The sequence below is a fragment of the Megalopta genalis genome, chromosome 4, assembly GCF_051020955.1.
Source record: "Megalopta genalis isolate 19385.01 chromosome 4, iyMegGena1_principal, whole genome shotgun sequence".
Classification (NCBI taxonomy): Eukaryota; Metazoa; Arthropoda; class Insecta; order Hymenoptera; family Halictidae; genus Megalopta; species Megalopta genalis.
In genome coordinates, this window is record NC_135016.1 from 28925624 (window position 1) to 28940040 (window position 14417).

Below are 14417 nucleotides of genomic sequence, written 5' to 3' on the forward strand. Positions count from 1 at the left end.
TAAAATAATTTAATGTCTCTCATTCGGTACGTACAAACTTAATTGTGCTCGAAAACAAAGCAAGAGCACAGCAATTGTTCAACCCAGGGTAATCGGTTTCACTGTCACGCCAGCAGCCACAATAATTTAATACAATCAAAGGATTTCACTTAACCAAATTAAAATTATAAAGTTACGTTCCAATCACAGTAAATTCTTCCTAGAAGGCCCGGAGCACGGAATTGAAAAAGACAATCGTCAGATACTCGGACACGATTCTTGGTTTTTATAGAATCTCGGGCTAGTCGGCGAAAAAAGCAGCGGCCAGCCGGTGTACATTAATATGAATACATAGTAATGCTAGAATAAAAACGATGGCTTAACTTTCTTATTTCCAATGTTTTGCCACATTTTGGAGGCAATTCGGAGGCCACATATCACGATTCGATGGTCACGTACCTAATTATCACGTACTTCGTAACTCCGCGATTTTTCATACCTGACTCAGACCCAAACAGACCACTTTGTGTTGTTTTTCGAGAATTCGGTGGGCTGCGTTGCGTGACTCATCACACGCTTGATATTAGGATTCGACGGTCAGGTACCTACTTATCATGTACTTTGTAGCTCCGCGGTTTTTCATACCTGACTCAGACCCAAACAGACTACTTTGTGTTGTTTTTCGAGAATTCGGTGGGCTGCGTCGCGTGACTCATCACACGCTTGATATTACGATTCGACGGTCAGGTACCTACTTATCACGTACTTTGTTGCTCCTCAGTTTTTCTTACACGACTCATAACCAGCAGCTACTCTGCGATGCTTTCGAGAATTCGTTGGGCTGTGTCGCGTGACGCATCTTTCGCTTGATATCACAATTCGACGGTCAGGTACCTTGTAACTCCACGTTTTTCTTAGCTGACTCACAACCAAACAGACCACCTTGCGTTGTCTTCCGAGACTTCGTCATCACACGCTTGATCGACTCTATCAAACCTTAGCATCGACGTAGTTCGGCATTCTAAGAAGAATTTATTGTTCACACGTGTGTGTGTGTGTGGTAAAAACGCGCCACGCTGCTATGCGAGACTCCCGGCGCTTGCGTCGCCATCCCCGCTCCTTGCGTGACTTATGTTCCTAAGAACAGCGTGGGAGACACGACAGTCCGAGTCCGATTGTTCCAGGATGTCGGAAGCGTCGAGATGCGTGAATTGGGCGGACCTGGTGATCCCGATCGGCGGCGACGGCACGTTCCTGCTCGCGTCCAAATTGATTAGGGACAACACAAAGCCGGTGTTCGGGATCAATCCGAGCGTCTCGAGCGAGGTTAACGTTTTTACGCTGCCGACGAAATACACCGCCGATATCGGGAGCGTGTTCGGGAAACTCCGTTCAGGGGACTACACATTATTGATGCGGAGTCGCATACGGACTGTAATGATTGGGGAGGGACTTTACACGCGGCCCTTTCATATACACGAGAAGAGTCGTGCCCAAGGAGAGAAGAGAGTCGAGTGGGTGCATTATTGGAAAGTTATCCTCCGCGATCTAAGCTTGTTCCGCCCCTGTTCGAAATCAATATGCGCATTTTTACTCGCGGCTTCGCGACGCGGCCGTCGCTCGCTACGGAAATACGACCGGTGTTGCTCGCGTTCCCTCTGTTATTCCTGTGCATTCTGGCTTCGCTGCACCTTTGTGCCGCCGGTAATTCTTCGGGCAACGGATTCTATTTCGATACGTCATTCTTCTCAACGACTTTCCGACCTTGCATTCCTTTTAGACAGGACGCACGGCCAAGATCTGCCATCTAAATTACTCGAAAACCGTTTCTTCCGTGAAGAAATCTTTCGAACAAAAGATTGTACGGTATGGAATGATGTAGCCAATTTGGCTGATGTAATTAATTTTTTTCTATATTGCTTTTTCATGGATACTTCAAGGTCATTTTGAACTTTTCTTATCATAATGTACATAATTCGATTCTACTACTTGGAAAGAGTAGGTAATATTAAGGGAAAAGCTACAACACATTATGAGAACATTTTTTGGGGGAAAATTGGGAACCAAATCGTGTTAGCACGGATCAATTTGCGAGGTAACAAGCGTTACGAAACAACTTCTTGATTCAAGAAATAAATAAAGGATCATTCGAGATGTACATAAAAGCTTGTGAGATTTTACATTTTCATGAATCGTTGAATTAATGAATTATATTCTTGCGCGAAGTATTGGCCATGTATGAAACACTATTCCACATTTGCTTACCGATGATGATATTTCGAATACCTGAAATGAAAGAGATCATAAAATTGATCATTCCAATTCTTAGTTCAAAGAATCCTCTACTTCATCGTGATAAAGTCTGACGTGTTATTTGTATACATTAAAAGTTGGCAGAACCGGAAATTTCGCAGCCCTCCGCGTTGCTCGCTGCTGGAATTAGGTTCTCGAATATAATGAAGTTCTAATAGGGAATAGTCTGGCCGGTGCGACTCGTTCAACGGAGTTCTTTCTGCCAGCAATTTGTTCCCGCCGAGTTTTAAACAAGCAACGCGTATCGCCCGTTCCACGTTTTCATAAAGACCGTGATGTGTCTTCGTTTCACGAGCGTGCCCTCTCCACGGCAAGTAGTTTCGAGTTATGGGGCGTTACAAGTTCGTCAGTTATAACTTGTAAATTACAATGTTCGCGCAGTTACGAGTCGCGCATAAAGAAGTCGTAACGTCGCGACACCGTCGTAACGAGCGCACGACGGTAAATCATAATTTCTGTGCTGAAAATGCCGAACGATGAGAATCGAAAACTGGTTAGCCGCTGTTATAATTGGCTCCGCGGGTTGCCGTTCCGACGATCGCTTTCTGTTGATTTTTCATTTCCGGATAACATTTTATCTCGTTAACGATGCCAATAAATTGTTTCGTTAACACACCGCCGACGAAATTCGAAATAAACGGTATCGATTACTCGCGCCGTTGATTCGGCTCTGTGTTTTTGTGCTTCGGATTCGTTGATCATATTTTACGCGACTTTAAAACAATTATTAATTCGATATTTATGCTGTGAACCGTGCGCGATGAAACGCTCGGCATTTCAAATCTCTGCCTTTTCCGTTTTCGAATCGTCGAATTTCTTCGGAAAAATTGGAGACGTCGAGGCAACTGAACAAATGCGTTTCTTTCTAAAGCAATTTAAACGTTCAATCGAATGTGGCTGCGCAACATTCTACTCGTATTATTACCATTCTTCACAATAGAAAACGTGAAAACGTGATAATTTACAAGAAAACTGTGATCTTTAGAAATATTATTAACTCCGAGCCTACCAAGTCGGTCAAAATATTGGTTTCACATTCGTTGTTCCAAAGTTGCTGAAATTATAGAGGCTTTTTTTAATAGAAAATAACTCAATGGATTTATTAATCCAAGCATAAGTTATATTAAAAATGGTAAAAGGTCTAAACACATTGCTCAAGGAAATAATAGCATAGAACAATTTTGCATAAAAATTGACGAACTTTGATTGACGATAACTCCGCGAAAAATCGTCTTCGTGTGACGATATTTTCCTTAAATGAAAGCTTGAAACCTCTACTTTAAGATACTGTTTCTCGATTTTAAGTTCGATGCGCCTTCACAGCTGTAACCCTTTAAATATAGTATAACCGGCAGTACATAACAAAAAGGCAGGGTTTGCTTCAAATGCTGTAACTTTGCGAAAAAAAATCGCAGCTGTGTTTACTTCTTTTTAAATTAAAGGGAAAGGATCAAACTTCATTCGGCTCTAAACGGCATCTCCGAAAAAAATTTTATGATATCCATTCATTTCGTCAAACTTGGCAGTTTTCAATATGACGAACTTGATAATTGTAAGTACGACAAACATGCCGTCATATTTAAATGGTTACAATGGTGAGAGTAGATCAAATTAAAAATCAAGGAACATTGTCTTGAAGTAGAGATTTCAAGCTTTAATTTAAAAGAAGAGTCATCATCCTACGATGATTTTTCGCGATATCATCGTCAGTCAAATTTGATCAATTTTCATGCAAAAGTCGATGCTATAATTTTCTTCAGCAGTATACATACAGTCTTTTCATCGTTATAAAGCAACATGTGTCAATTACTTCCAGAGCTGAGTAGGTTTATTTTCAAAATGAGTTTTACAGAATTCGTCCATCATCGGCAAATGTGCATACATCTCGAATTCGTTTAAATTTTCTCCAGTCGTGTTCCCAACTTTCCGACATCGATAAAGATCATTTAGCCGCTCGATTGAAAATTAAGACGCGAATAATGGAGGCACTTCTGATGAATCTAATTACCATATCGCATAAATATCGCAGAGCCCTGATACGATCGACCCAAAGGAAACTAGCGGACGCCCTGCAGCCCCGCGAGAGAGTTCTGCCGTGGCTGGCACTAAACGAGGTGAAGTATCCGTTCCGCGTTGGCCCGTCATAATTTATTCACCATTGATCAACATAAGTGCGAATGCATATACCCGGTGGAAAGTAACCGATACCGGGCTCGTAAAATTCAGGTATTCATGGGAGAATTTTCGGCCGCGAGGCCGATATCATTAATCATCCAAGTGGGCGGCGAGACGCATAGTGTTCGATCTTCCGGTGTATGCGTCTGCACCGGGTCAGGCTCCCGATCCTGGTACAAATCTATGAACCTGCGACCGGCCGATACCGTGCAGAAGGTCATCGAAATAGCCACCGGCAAGAAATTGAGCACGGAGGAGACCAACGAGTTGTTGTGCAAATACCATCGGGCTCTCATGTACCCTCCAGGTAGCCGACTCGTACAGCATTTTTATCGACGGAAATCGGAATGTACATAGACGGACGAACGTACAAATTGAGAATTTCAACCGGCTCGATCGAGGCTCCGATAGGAATCGTTGTAGGCGAGAACTACAGTCAAATCTGTTTTCGTGCGGTAGATAGGAACCGCAGAAAAAAGATCGCAGAAAAAATATCGCAGAAAAACAGATTTGACTGTACCATGAATGGTAGACATTTGTTTAGTTTTATTGTTTACAAAAAAACTAATCGTCCTATCCAATTCTAGTTTGGAACATTCTGAAGATCAGTTCTTTTACTAGAAGACTGTACGGTGTTGATGGATTAACCTTGTTTTATGTTTAATTTTTTTGAAAAGTGCATTTTGTCCTATTCGTCAATTGATTGTATCGAACAGGATATTCATTTTCCTATTTCCTAACTAAATTATCTTCAAAAACATTTAGAATGGTAGACATTTGTTTAGTTTTATTGTTTACAAAAAAACTAAACGACCTATCCAATTCTAATTTGGAACATTCTAAAGATCAATTCCTTTACTAGAAGACTGCACGATGTCGATGAGTTAACCTTGTTTTATGTTTAATTTTATTGAAAAGTGCATTTTGTCCTATTCGTTAATTGATTGTGTCGAACAGGATATTCATGAATTGGACAGTTCATTCTCCTATTTCCTAACTAAATTATCTTCAAAAACATTTAGAATGGTAGACATTTGTTTAGTTTTATTGTTTACAAAAAAACTAATCGACCTATCCAATTCTAGTTTGGAACATTCTAAAGATCAGTTCTTTTACTAGAAAACTGCACGATGTCGATGAGTTAACCTTGTTTTATGCTTAATTTTTTTGAAAAGTGCATTTTGTCCTATTCGTTAATTGATTGTGTCGAACAGGATATTCATGAATGGGACAGTTCATTTTCCTATTTCCTAACTAAATTATCTTCAAAAACATTTAGAATGGTAGACATTTGTTTAGTTTTATTGTTTACAAAAAAACTAATCGACCTATCCAATTCTAGTTTGGAACATTCTAAAGATCAGTTCTTTTACTAGAAGACTGCACGGTGTCGATGAGTTAACCTTGTTTTATGCTTAATTTTTTTGAAAAGTGCATTTTGTCCTATTCGTTAATTGATTGTGTCGAGCAGGATATTCATGAATTGGACAGTTCATTTTCCTATTTCCTAACTAAATTATTTTCAAAAACATTTAGAATGGTAGACATTTGTTTAGTTTTATTGTTTACAAAAAAACTAATCGACCTATCCAATTCTAGTTTGGAACATTCTAAAGATCAGTTCTTTTACTAGAAGACTGCACGGTGTCGATGAGTTAACCTTGTTTTATGCTTAATTTTTTTGAAAAGTGCATTTTGTCCTATTCGTTAATTGATTGTATCGAACAGGATATTCATGAATGGGACAGTTCATTTTCCTGTTTCCTAACTAAATTATCTTCAAAAACATTTAGAATGGTAGACATTTGTTTAGTTTTATTGTTTATATAAAAACTAAACGACCTATCCAATTCTAGTTTGGAACATTCTGAAGATCAGTTCTTTTACTAGAAAACTGCACGGTGTCGATGAGTTAACCTTGTTTTATGCTTAATTTTTTTGAAAAGTGCATTTTGTCCTATTCGTTAATTGATTGTGTCGAGCAGGATATTCATGAATGGGACAGTTCATTTTCCTATTTCATAATTAAATTATCTTCAAGAACATTTCTGATATGTTTTAAATTTTCTTTATTATTTATCGCACTACATAAACGCATAAACTCCATAAACGTTCTCTGTATTCCATTTTTTATCTTGGCAATAAAACATTAACAATTTAACTTGATCAATTACCGTGACAAAAATAGACTGCCATGTTATATGTAAATATTCTTGAAGAAATGCCTAATCGAATGCAACGAATAAGAACTCAGTCAAAAGTAACAGCACAACGTTACGAGAAGAAAAGGAAAAAATACCACTTTTAAGCACAAAGAAATGAACTGTCTGCCATAATTACGTACTAACTGGTAGCGGCTTCAAATTACGTGCGATTCGTTTCAGAGGACAAGAGGATGACGTACATGATACGCGAGCTGACTGCCACGACGCGTTGCACCGTCGACGATTGTTGTCCTGAAAGACAGAAATGCGACAATTTGACCGTGAGGTCTGGTGGTTTCGATGCCGGCTTGGTCATCGACGGAAGCATCTCGCTGCCATTCAACGACGGCACCGTCGCATTCTTCGAGACGAGGCCCGAACTCGCGTTGAAACAAATCGTGATGACGTAGTCTTCGCGAAATCGGCGCCCCGCTCGTTCAACTTAATTTTTCTCTCGGCGTGAAATCGAAATGACAAGAAGAAAGCAATGCGATGGAAATGTAAAATTTAATTTGTCAGTTTATATCAAATCGAAACAGTAATAAGAACTGTGATAGGATGAAATGAATCCCATTATTTCGGAAGCAGTGAAATATGCGTCACATGGACACAAAATGGCGGATAAAAGTCAAGATCACAATTATGAACTTGTTCGAATTACCGATCTCAGCGATTTCGTATTCTGTGGTTAGTCGGTTTATCTGCAGGCTAAACCGTGACGTCACCGTCGCCCGGATCGCGTGACGAGCTAAGAAGCGGTAAGTGGGGGTAGGTCGACTACTAGCGTCGCACAGCGACAGCGTCGTGGCACTATTTGTTTTGTTTGGTCAAAGCAGACGCGTATCACAAGTAGACTGCAGATTGTTATGCAAAATAGGAATTATCTGCATGTATTGCAAGCTACAAGAACTGTACAGACATTAACATCTTTTTTAAACAATTTTAATGAGTTGTTGTTCATGAATATTTAAAATCCGCTATCTAGTCGTAAGTGAAGCCTTTACTGTCAGAGGCGCGAGAATAAATCCGAAAAACCGAACTAGTCCGAAGTAATCCGAACGTCGGTGACGTCACGGTTTAGCCGGCAGCCTGTCGCCACTGGATAGAACGTGGAGGGGAACGCGATGTACGGCTGAAACATTTTGTTGAAATCATCCCCGATAGCTAGACCGCGTTTTTATGCGTTTGGAACAAAAGTGCGTAGGTGGTACGCAAAACGGTAAATGCAGATGATAAATTTAACAATACCGTTAGATTATACTCAATTTATTATAAATGTCACGAATGAAAGCAAATGATTATTTAACCGTTTGCACTCGAAGCTATTTTAACTGAAAATATAAAATCATTTTTCTAACTTATAATATTTCTACTCTATATGACAAAACGCATTTTATGCATATGAAATTGACTCTTGGGTCTCGCACAACAGTTACACTCTTAACAATTTTGTAAATCTAAACTTTGTTAATATTAAAATTATCTTAAAAGGTGTTATAACAAATATTAGTGGTGCCTCAGAGTCGCCACTCGAGTGCAAAGGGTTAGCTTCTCTTTGTTGCGATCGAAGCAGAGGATTTTTCTCTTGCATAAAGAGATCCGCAGTCTACTGATAACCAACGTCTTATGGTGCAATATTGGAGCGCGTTAGGATGCCTGCTGGATGAAACTTCCCTATATAGAAGACGCAGACGGAAGGAAATCTCAAGGAGACATATTGCTTTGAAGCCACCTGTTGTTGACGCCAGAAACTCTGACTTGCAGTGCTACTAGCATACTGTCGACGTTTACGCGAGCTCATCTTTTTGCAGGCTAATTACAAGATCAAGCGTTCAAGTTGAAATTTAGCTCTTGCTACGACAGAGTCCCTAAGGCGCATACGTAATAGGATATTTATCAATAGACCGCAACGAAATACCAAGATGTCAAGATTAAAAACTTTTTATCTTGCATAAAAATCTGCAATCTATTTATCAATCTTGAATGCATTTGTAAATTTCAAAGATACTGTTCTAAAATCTTTGTTCTTTTCGAAGAATTTATTTTCAATGTTTTATTATTTCGAAACAAGATCCTTTTTTCAGCGTTTAACGTTGCATCGACTTTATGGTCAGTTTATATTTTATTCTATTGTTTTCACATTTTCTCAAGGTATATACTTTAAGTGAACCCATGTTGACTTACCATCGAAAGTGAGCCCCGGTAATTTGATGTCGTTAATTTCATTTGATTCGCTGTTATCCATAAATAGTTTGGGCGTGGTTTCCGTTTGTTGGAAAATATAATATACTCTGTTTTTTATTACAGAGAAAGCGAGTCCTGCTCGATTAGCAATTTGTAAACGACGAACACAATTTCGAAAATAAATCAATGCTGTTCATGGTACCATTCGCCAAAATTCTACTTTTCGGGTATTTTCGAAACGAGACACAAGCATTCACAAAATGCGCGTGCTTATTACGCGCGCTCCTGTACAGCGTAATAAAGACGTAATTGAACGGTAATACTCGCGACCACGAGATTTTCCTGTAAGAAGTTAATTAAGAATTATTCCGCCGTGAAAGGCCGAGAAAATTCGAGGATGCCTTATCTCGGGGCAACAGCGGCCGCCGACGTCGATACAGCAGAGTTTCTTATTTATCTCTAATGGCGGAGGCGTAGGCCGGAGTAACAAATAATTGCGCACATTTGTTCCGAAAATGAAGGTAGTCTCGGGCGAAAAGATACGGAGGGGCTGGTGATTCGGTGGCAAAGGGCAAGCTGCTCTTTTTCTACGGTAACGAGAGGAGGGTGAGATACCTTTCTCGCCACGCTTTCCGTTTCCTTGGAAGGAGGGCAGCGGCCACGTCCAGACTTCCTTCCATTAACCCCGTAATTTCGGTTTCGGCTGAACCGCAGACACGCCGACCTTCGAGATCAGGTGTTCATGGAACGGGCCTGTGTACGAATAAACATGCAGAGATACTAACACATTTAGCAACGTACACGTTGCATGGTTCGCTCGTTATGATGATCGAGCTTCTGGCCGAGGGATGAGAATGGATGGCGAGGGCAATCGGAATAAATACGGTGCCGCCATTTCGTTGCTAATTCGCCAGATACACTTGCCGGAAAAGTCGTTCGGAGCTCGCCGGATTTCCGTTATTTTTAATAACTAGACTGCAGAGTAAAATTTGTCTGCGTCCGTTGGAAAGAATAGAAGCAACTTCGAAGTTTCGTTCGCTCTTTAAACATATTTTTTAACAACCGGATAGTAAAATAGAAATTGTCTGAAGGGGAAAGCGACTTTAACCTTAGCAAATCTCAAAAATTGAATCATTAAATTCAGCTTTACAAGCTCTGTCACTGTACAAAATCTCATAAAAAAGTTTTCTTCCCTCGTTAGAAGTTTCGTTCCTTTTTTAATCATTTTAATAGGTTGATTATTAATTGCTTTGAATCTTTCTACTCTTTCAAATAATTGAATTCAGCTTTACAAGCTCTATCACTGTACCAAATCTCATAAAAACGTGAGCGTCAACCCTGGGAATCTTCCCTCGTTAGAAGCTTCGTTCCTTCTTTAATCATTTTAATAGGTTGATTATTAATTGCTTTGAATCTTTCTACGCTTTCAAATCAGTAACAATCATGTTTTCCATAAATGCATAAAATCCGTTGACTCTGTCAATAGCTCATTTTTATGGAAATATTAAATAAATATTCTTCGTAAGATTTATAATTACATTTTTCATAATAATATAAGGAAACGATCGTGGCACTCGTTCTTTTCGATTCAATCGATCGAAGGAAGAAAGTACGACGCGGCAACGATTCCAAACAGTTGGTAATTAAAGGGATAGGATGTAAAATATGTCAACTAACGACACACCCTATATACATGTTACTGTGTGACTTCTCCTTCAGCTAAGTGCACTGTTTTCGTACTCCTCGGAGCGCAAACTGTGGGTGCTCGAGACACAGGATACTAAGTAAAGCACTCACTGCCGACAGTTTCGGGGCGAGCACGTAAAGCGCCCGTTGTAAAAGACTTGGAGAGGTGTAAATGTCGGGCTTTATACGTACGGTCGGAGTGTGTCAAAGAATTTAACATTATTGAAACTGAAGAGCAAACGGAAACTTCTCGAACCGATTTATCCTTGTGTCAAGGTCACCCTTCCAAGGAATTGGCAGAATACTTTAAAAAAATGCGATAGAACAGAATATCCTTCGACGCGACAAACAATCTTGACCACATTGTTAGCAGGAACAGCGTTAAACAAATTTCTTTTAATTAGTATGACTGTAGTTTTACGTGCAAAGTCTCGTGAGACGATGTTTCCTGTATAAAATGCGAATTATACGAATACTAATTAATAGTCTGCGGATTTTTATGCAAAATAAAAATTGTCTGCACCAATTACAAGATACAGGAGCTACGTGGACAGTTGAAAATAATGCAACAATGTTATTAAATTCTTCAAATGTTTTTGTTGTTTCGTATTCGACCTAATCATTTTCTCCATAAAATTCGCAGTCCGCTAATTAAAGTGTACAATGCGTAATAGTCCGCAATTTTATTTGACAAATTCGGAACGAAAATATGAATGCGGGAGACCTGTCCCGTCTCTGACAATGAAGTTAATTAAAAGCTTTGGCAAAAATGGTGGAGCCGCGGGAAACTATGGGAAACGAAGCACTAATTAGAGTACACGCTAAAAGATTTAAGCAGTGGGTCTTTATTAAACTAGATCTTCCGATCGAGGATCTGGGAGGCCAAGAACCGGTCTCATTAATCCCCACGAAAGACCCAATCCGTAAGGACAATGGAGATCCGCCCCAGACGAACTCATCGAGGACAAACAAATGTACGGCCGAACAAGAACAACGGGCGACATCGGCCAACCTTTTGTACTCTGTAATTGAACGCGCCTGTCTTTTAGCTGAAACTTCGGAACTTCTCCATCGTCGTATATAGGAATCGGGCCTAGGAAAAGCGAAGGGGAAAACTAAAGGTCTAAAGGGGAAACTTTGTCAACTGAGAACATTCCGTCGGCAATTAAATTTTAGAGAATAATAACTTAAGAAACAATATGCGACATATAAGATAAGATAGGATAACTGATAAGATTCATCAGAAAAATGACTTGCATAGTGTGTGCCGTCTACTGGTTTCTTTCTGAAATTGTTATGAAAAATGCACCTTTTAGTATTTAAATATTCTTATTTTAATGCTTTATTAAAAAGAATAAATCTACCAATTAATTATGCAAAATGATTCAAACGATACGACGTGCCACATTTTGATCAGCCACATTTTTTAATGAGGATCTGTTAAACAATTCAATCGCTTAAGGAAAATATTTATCGAGCTATACGCGAAATAAATATTATATAAAATTGGGTCGACAGGATAGGCCACTGCCAAGCCAGTCGTGGCAGCCATTTGAATGAAATTATTTTTCGTTATTAATCGGTAGCTTTGCTCTTTTTAATAAAGCAAACAAAGTATTTCTTTTTATAGTAATTTTTGAAAGTAAACCAATAGACGGCTCATCCTGTAGAACACCAAGCGAAGAAATTCGGTCACTGATCAGCCTGAAATTTTTTGAGAAGATGGACAGAGGGCTGTTGTATTCGCATAAATCGACGGAATTAGCGGATTGAACCAAACAGCGGAAGACCTTGGAACTCGATACACCCTCCAGCAGCTACAGTTGAATGCGTATTTCGTTGGGATACCGAGTAATATAATATCCGAAGTTTGATCAAGATAGAACGGGAATGGTTTTAAAGTGCGCTCGTTGATCGTCCCGCCGCATTCCAACGCCACATTAACAAGGCAGTATCGTAGCCGGAGCATTTCCAGAACTTTCTGGAAACTCTAATAACTGAAACGGAATTTAATAAAGCACAGTGCAAACGGCGTAATTGACATTTCGCATTCTATTTGCCTACGTCGCCCGAACATTCGACCCGGGTGAACTGTGGCCTTTAGTTATTCGAAATTCTGCCACTCTCTCACCCCCCCCCCTCCCTCACTCTTCTTCCACTCTCCTGTTTGTCTTCCCTCGTTGCCTCGTCTTTGCTTCGCGGCGGTGCCGAACTGTTTGTTACAGTTATCGATGTAAAGTGTTTCGTTTGAAAATTGTCCGAAGTATGTACAGTGGGTAAAAAAGGTATTCGGACACCTTTTAAAACGGTAGAACTGTTTTAAAACCGGTCTAAATTACTTGTATTTTTTTAGGATATTTATTGTACAATCACCGAAATAATCATTTTTAATTTTGCTACTACTTGGAATAACAAAAAAATTTTGAACTGTTTCATCCGAGTCTATAACGAAAATTCGAAAAAAGTTATATCGTTTTAAAAGTTATATCCTTTTTTTACTCACACTGTATGTCACGACGAAGGATAATCTTATCGGATGCTTTTTTTACTCGACCGACGACGAAATCCAATAAAATGTTCACACCGATTTGGCGACTTTCACGGTAGTGTAATCGAATCACAATCCGAACTCCTCCCTAAATTACCGTCACGGAGATCATTTTTAGAGCCGAAACTTAGAGTCGAAAGCGACGCGCGAAATTTTTGTGTTCGCAAAGCACACGCGCGGTTACGATTTTTATTCACAGTGCGTCGGCATCGGACAAATTCGTATCGCCGGGGAGAAAACTCCATTAAACATACTTGGAAATAAAATACAACGTCTGGCATTGCATGAATACAAATTAGATAAGCTTTCGGCGAAATTTAAAGCATTATGAATCGTATCCGCCACCGCGATTCAGAAATCCCGAAATAAATGTGAAAAATTTATACCCTTGACCGAGGTTCGTCCCGAGATTACGTTCACTATTCGGATATCAACATTCTGATAACGTCATCGCTGAAATTAGAATTACGATTTCGAACAGAAACGAATGTATACATTTCGAGCTTATGAAATTGTGCTTCGTGAATTTGAATGACGCGTAGATCACGTTCATGCTAAACATACGAACGTGATCTTTCGTTCATGAAAATTATACGAAATATGTTCTATACGTAATTATGATTTCCCATTAATTTTTAGATGCTCCATTTATAAAATGTTAAATTCGTATTATTCGTCAGATTTGAGCAAAATGATCGTTTTTTCTGTTTCCAAGGTATTATATGAACTTTATTGATTTCCTTACGGAGTGCAAGTGGTCCATTTCCTTACACATCACGAACCGCACAATAAAATAAAATAGAATAAAACGAAATAGAATAGAGTAAAATGATACAGAATAAAATAAGATGGAATAAAATGAAATGAAATAAGATAAAATAGAATAAAATGCAAGAAATGAAATTAAACTCAAATGAAAAAAGATAAAATAGAATAAAATGCAAGAAATGAAATTAAACTCAAATAAAATACAATAACTTGCGCAACGAATTTAAAATGATACTATTATTGAACTAAATACTGTCTCGAAGGTATATTATCGGATCAGTTGCTCGACGATAGGATTACGTCTCAAAGAAGGTGTCAGGGAGTAAACGGTTGCGAACACAAATAGCTGATTAGTTTGAAGGCCGAGTCGCCCCGGGATTAATCCCCCTTCTTTTGTATCAATAGCCACGAGAGATTGCTCTCCGGTTAAGACGTCTTCGGTGGAGAAAGGAGCCTCTGAAGTAGTTAACGGATGTTCGATAATAAATTCTTCAATGATAACCGTCGCGGCCGTTTCCTCTTATCCGAAGATTTACTTCGTTCCCAGCCGGTCTGGTAAT

The 14417-nt window shown here is 39.2% G+C and overlaps 1 protein-coding gene across 1 annotated transcript; it reads left to right on the forward strand.

The window, feature by feature from the left end:
* The first annotated feature begins 1164 nt into the window (after positions 1–1164).
* LOC117218383 (NAD kinase 2, mitochondrial) lies at positions 1165–7081 on the forward strand. The gene is made up of 4 exons (XM_033466715.2): positions 1165–1493; positions 4322–4406; positions 4519–4774; positions 6852–7081. The coding sequence occupies exons 1-4, from the start codon at positions 1165–1167 to the stop codon at positions 7079–7081; spliced, it is 900 nt and encodes a 299-aa protein (XP_033322606.2).
* Positions 7082–14417: the final 7336 nt, after the last annotated feature.

Bases quoted from the DNA above. Each gene is read 5' to 3' on its own strand.
- LOC117218383 (XM_033466715.2), top strand. From the start codon at position 1,165: ATGTCGGAAGCGTCGAGATGCGTGAATTGGGCGGACCTGGTGATCCCG. The intron at 4,407-4,518 runs GTGAAGTATCCG...CGTAAAATTCAG, and splicing joins CGTGGCTGGCACTAAACGAG to GTATTCATGGGAGAATTTTC. The intron at 4,775-6,851 runs GTAGCCGACTCG...GATTCGTTTCAG, and splicing joins GGCTCTCATGTACCCTCCAG to AGGACAAGAGGATGACGTAC.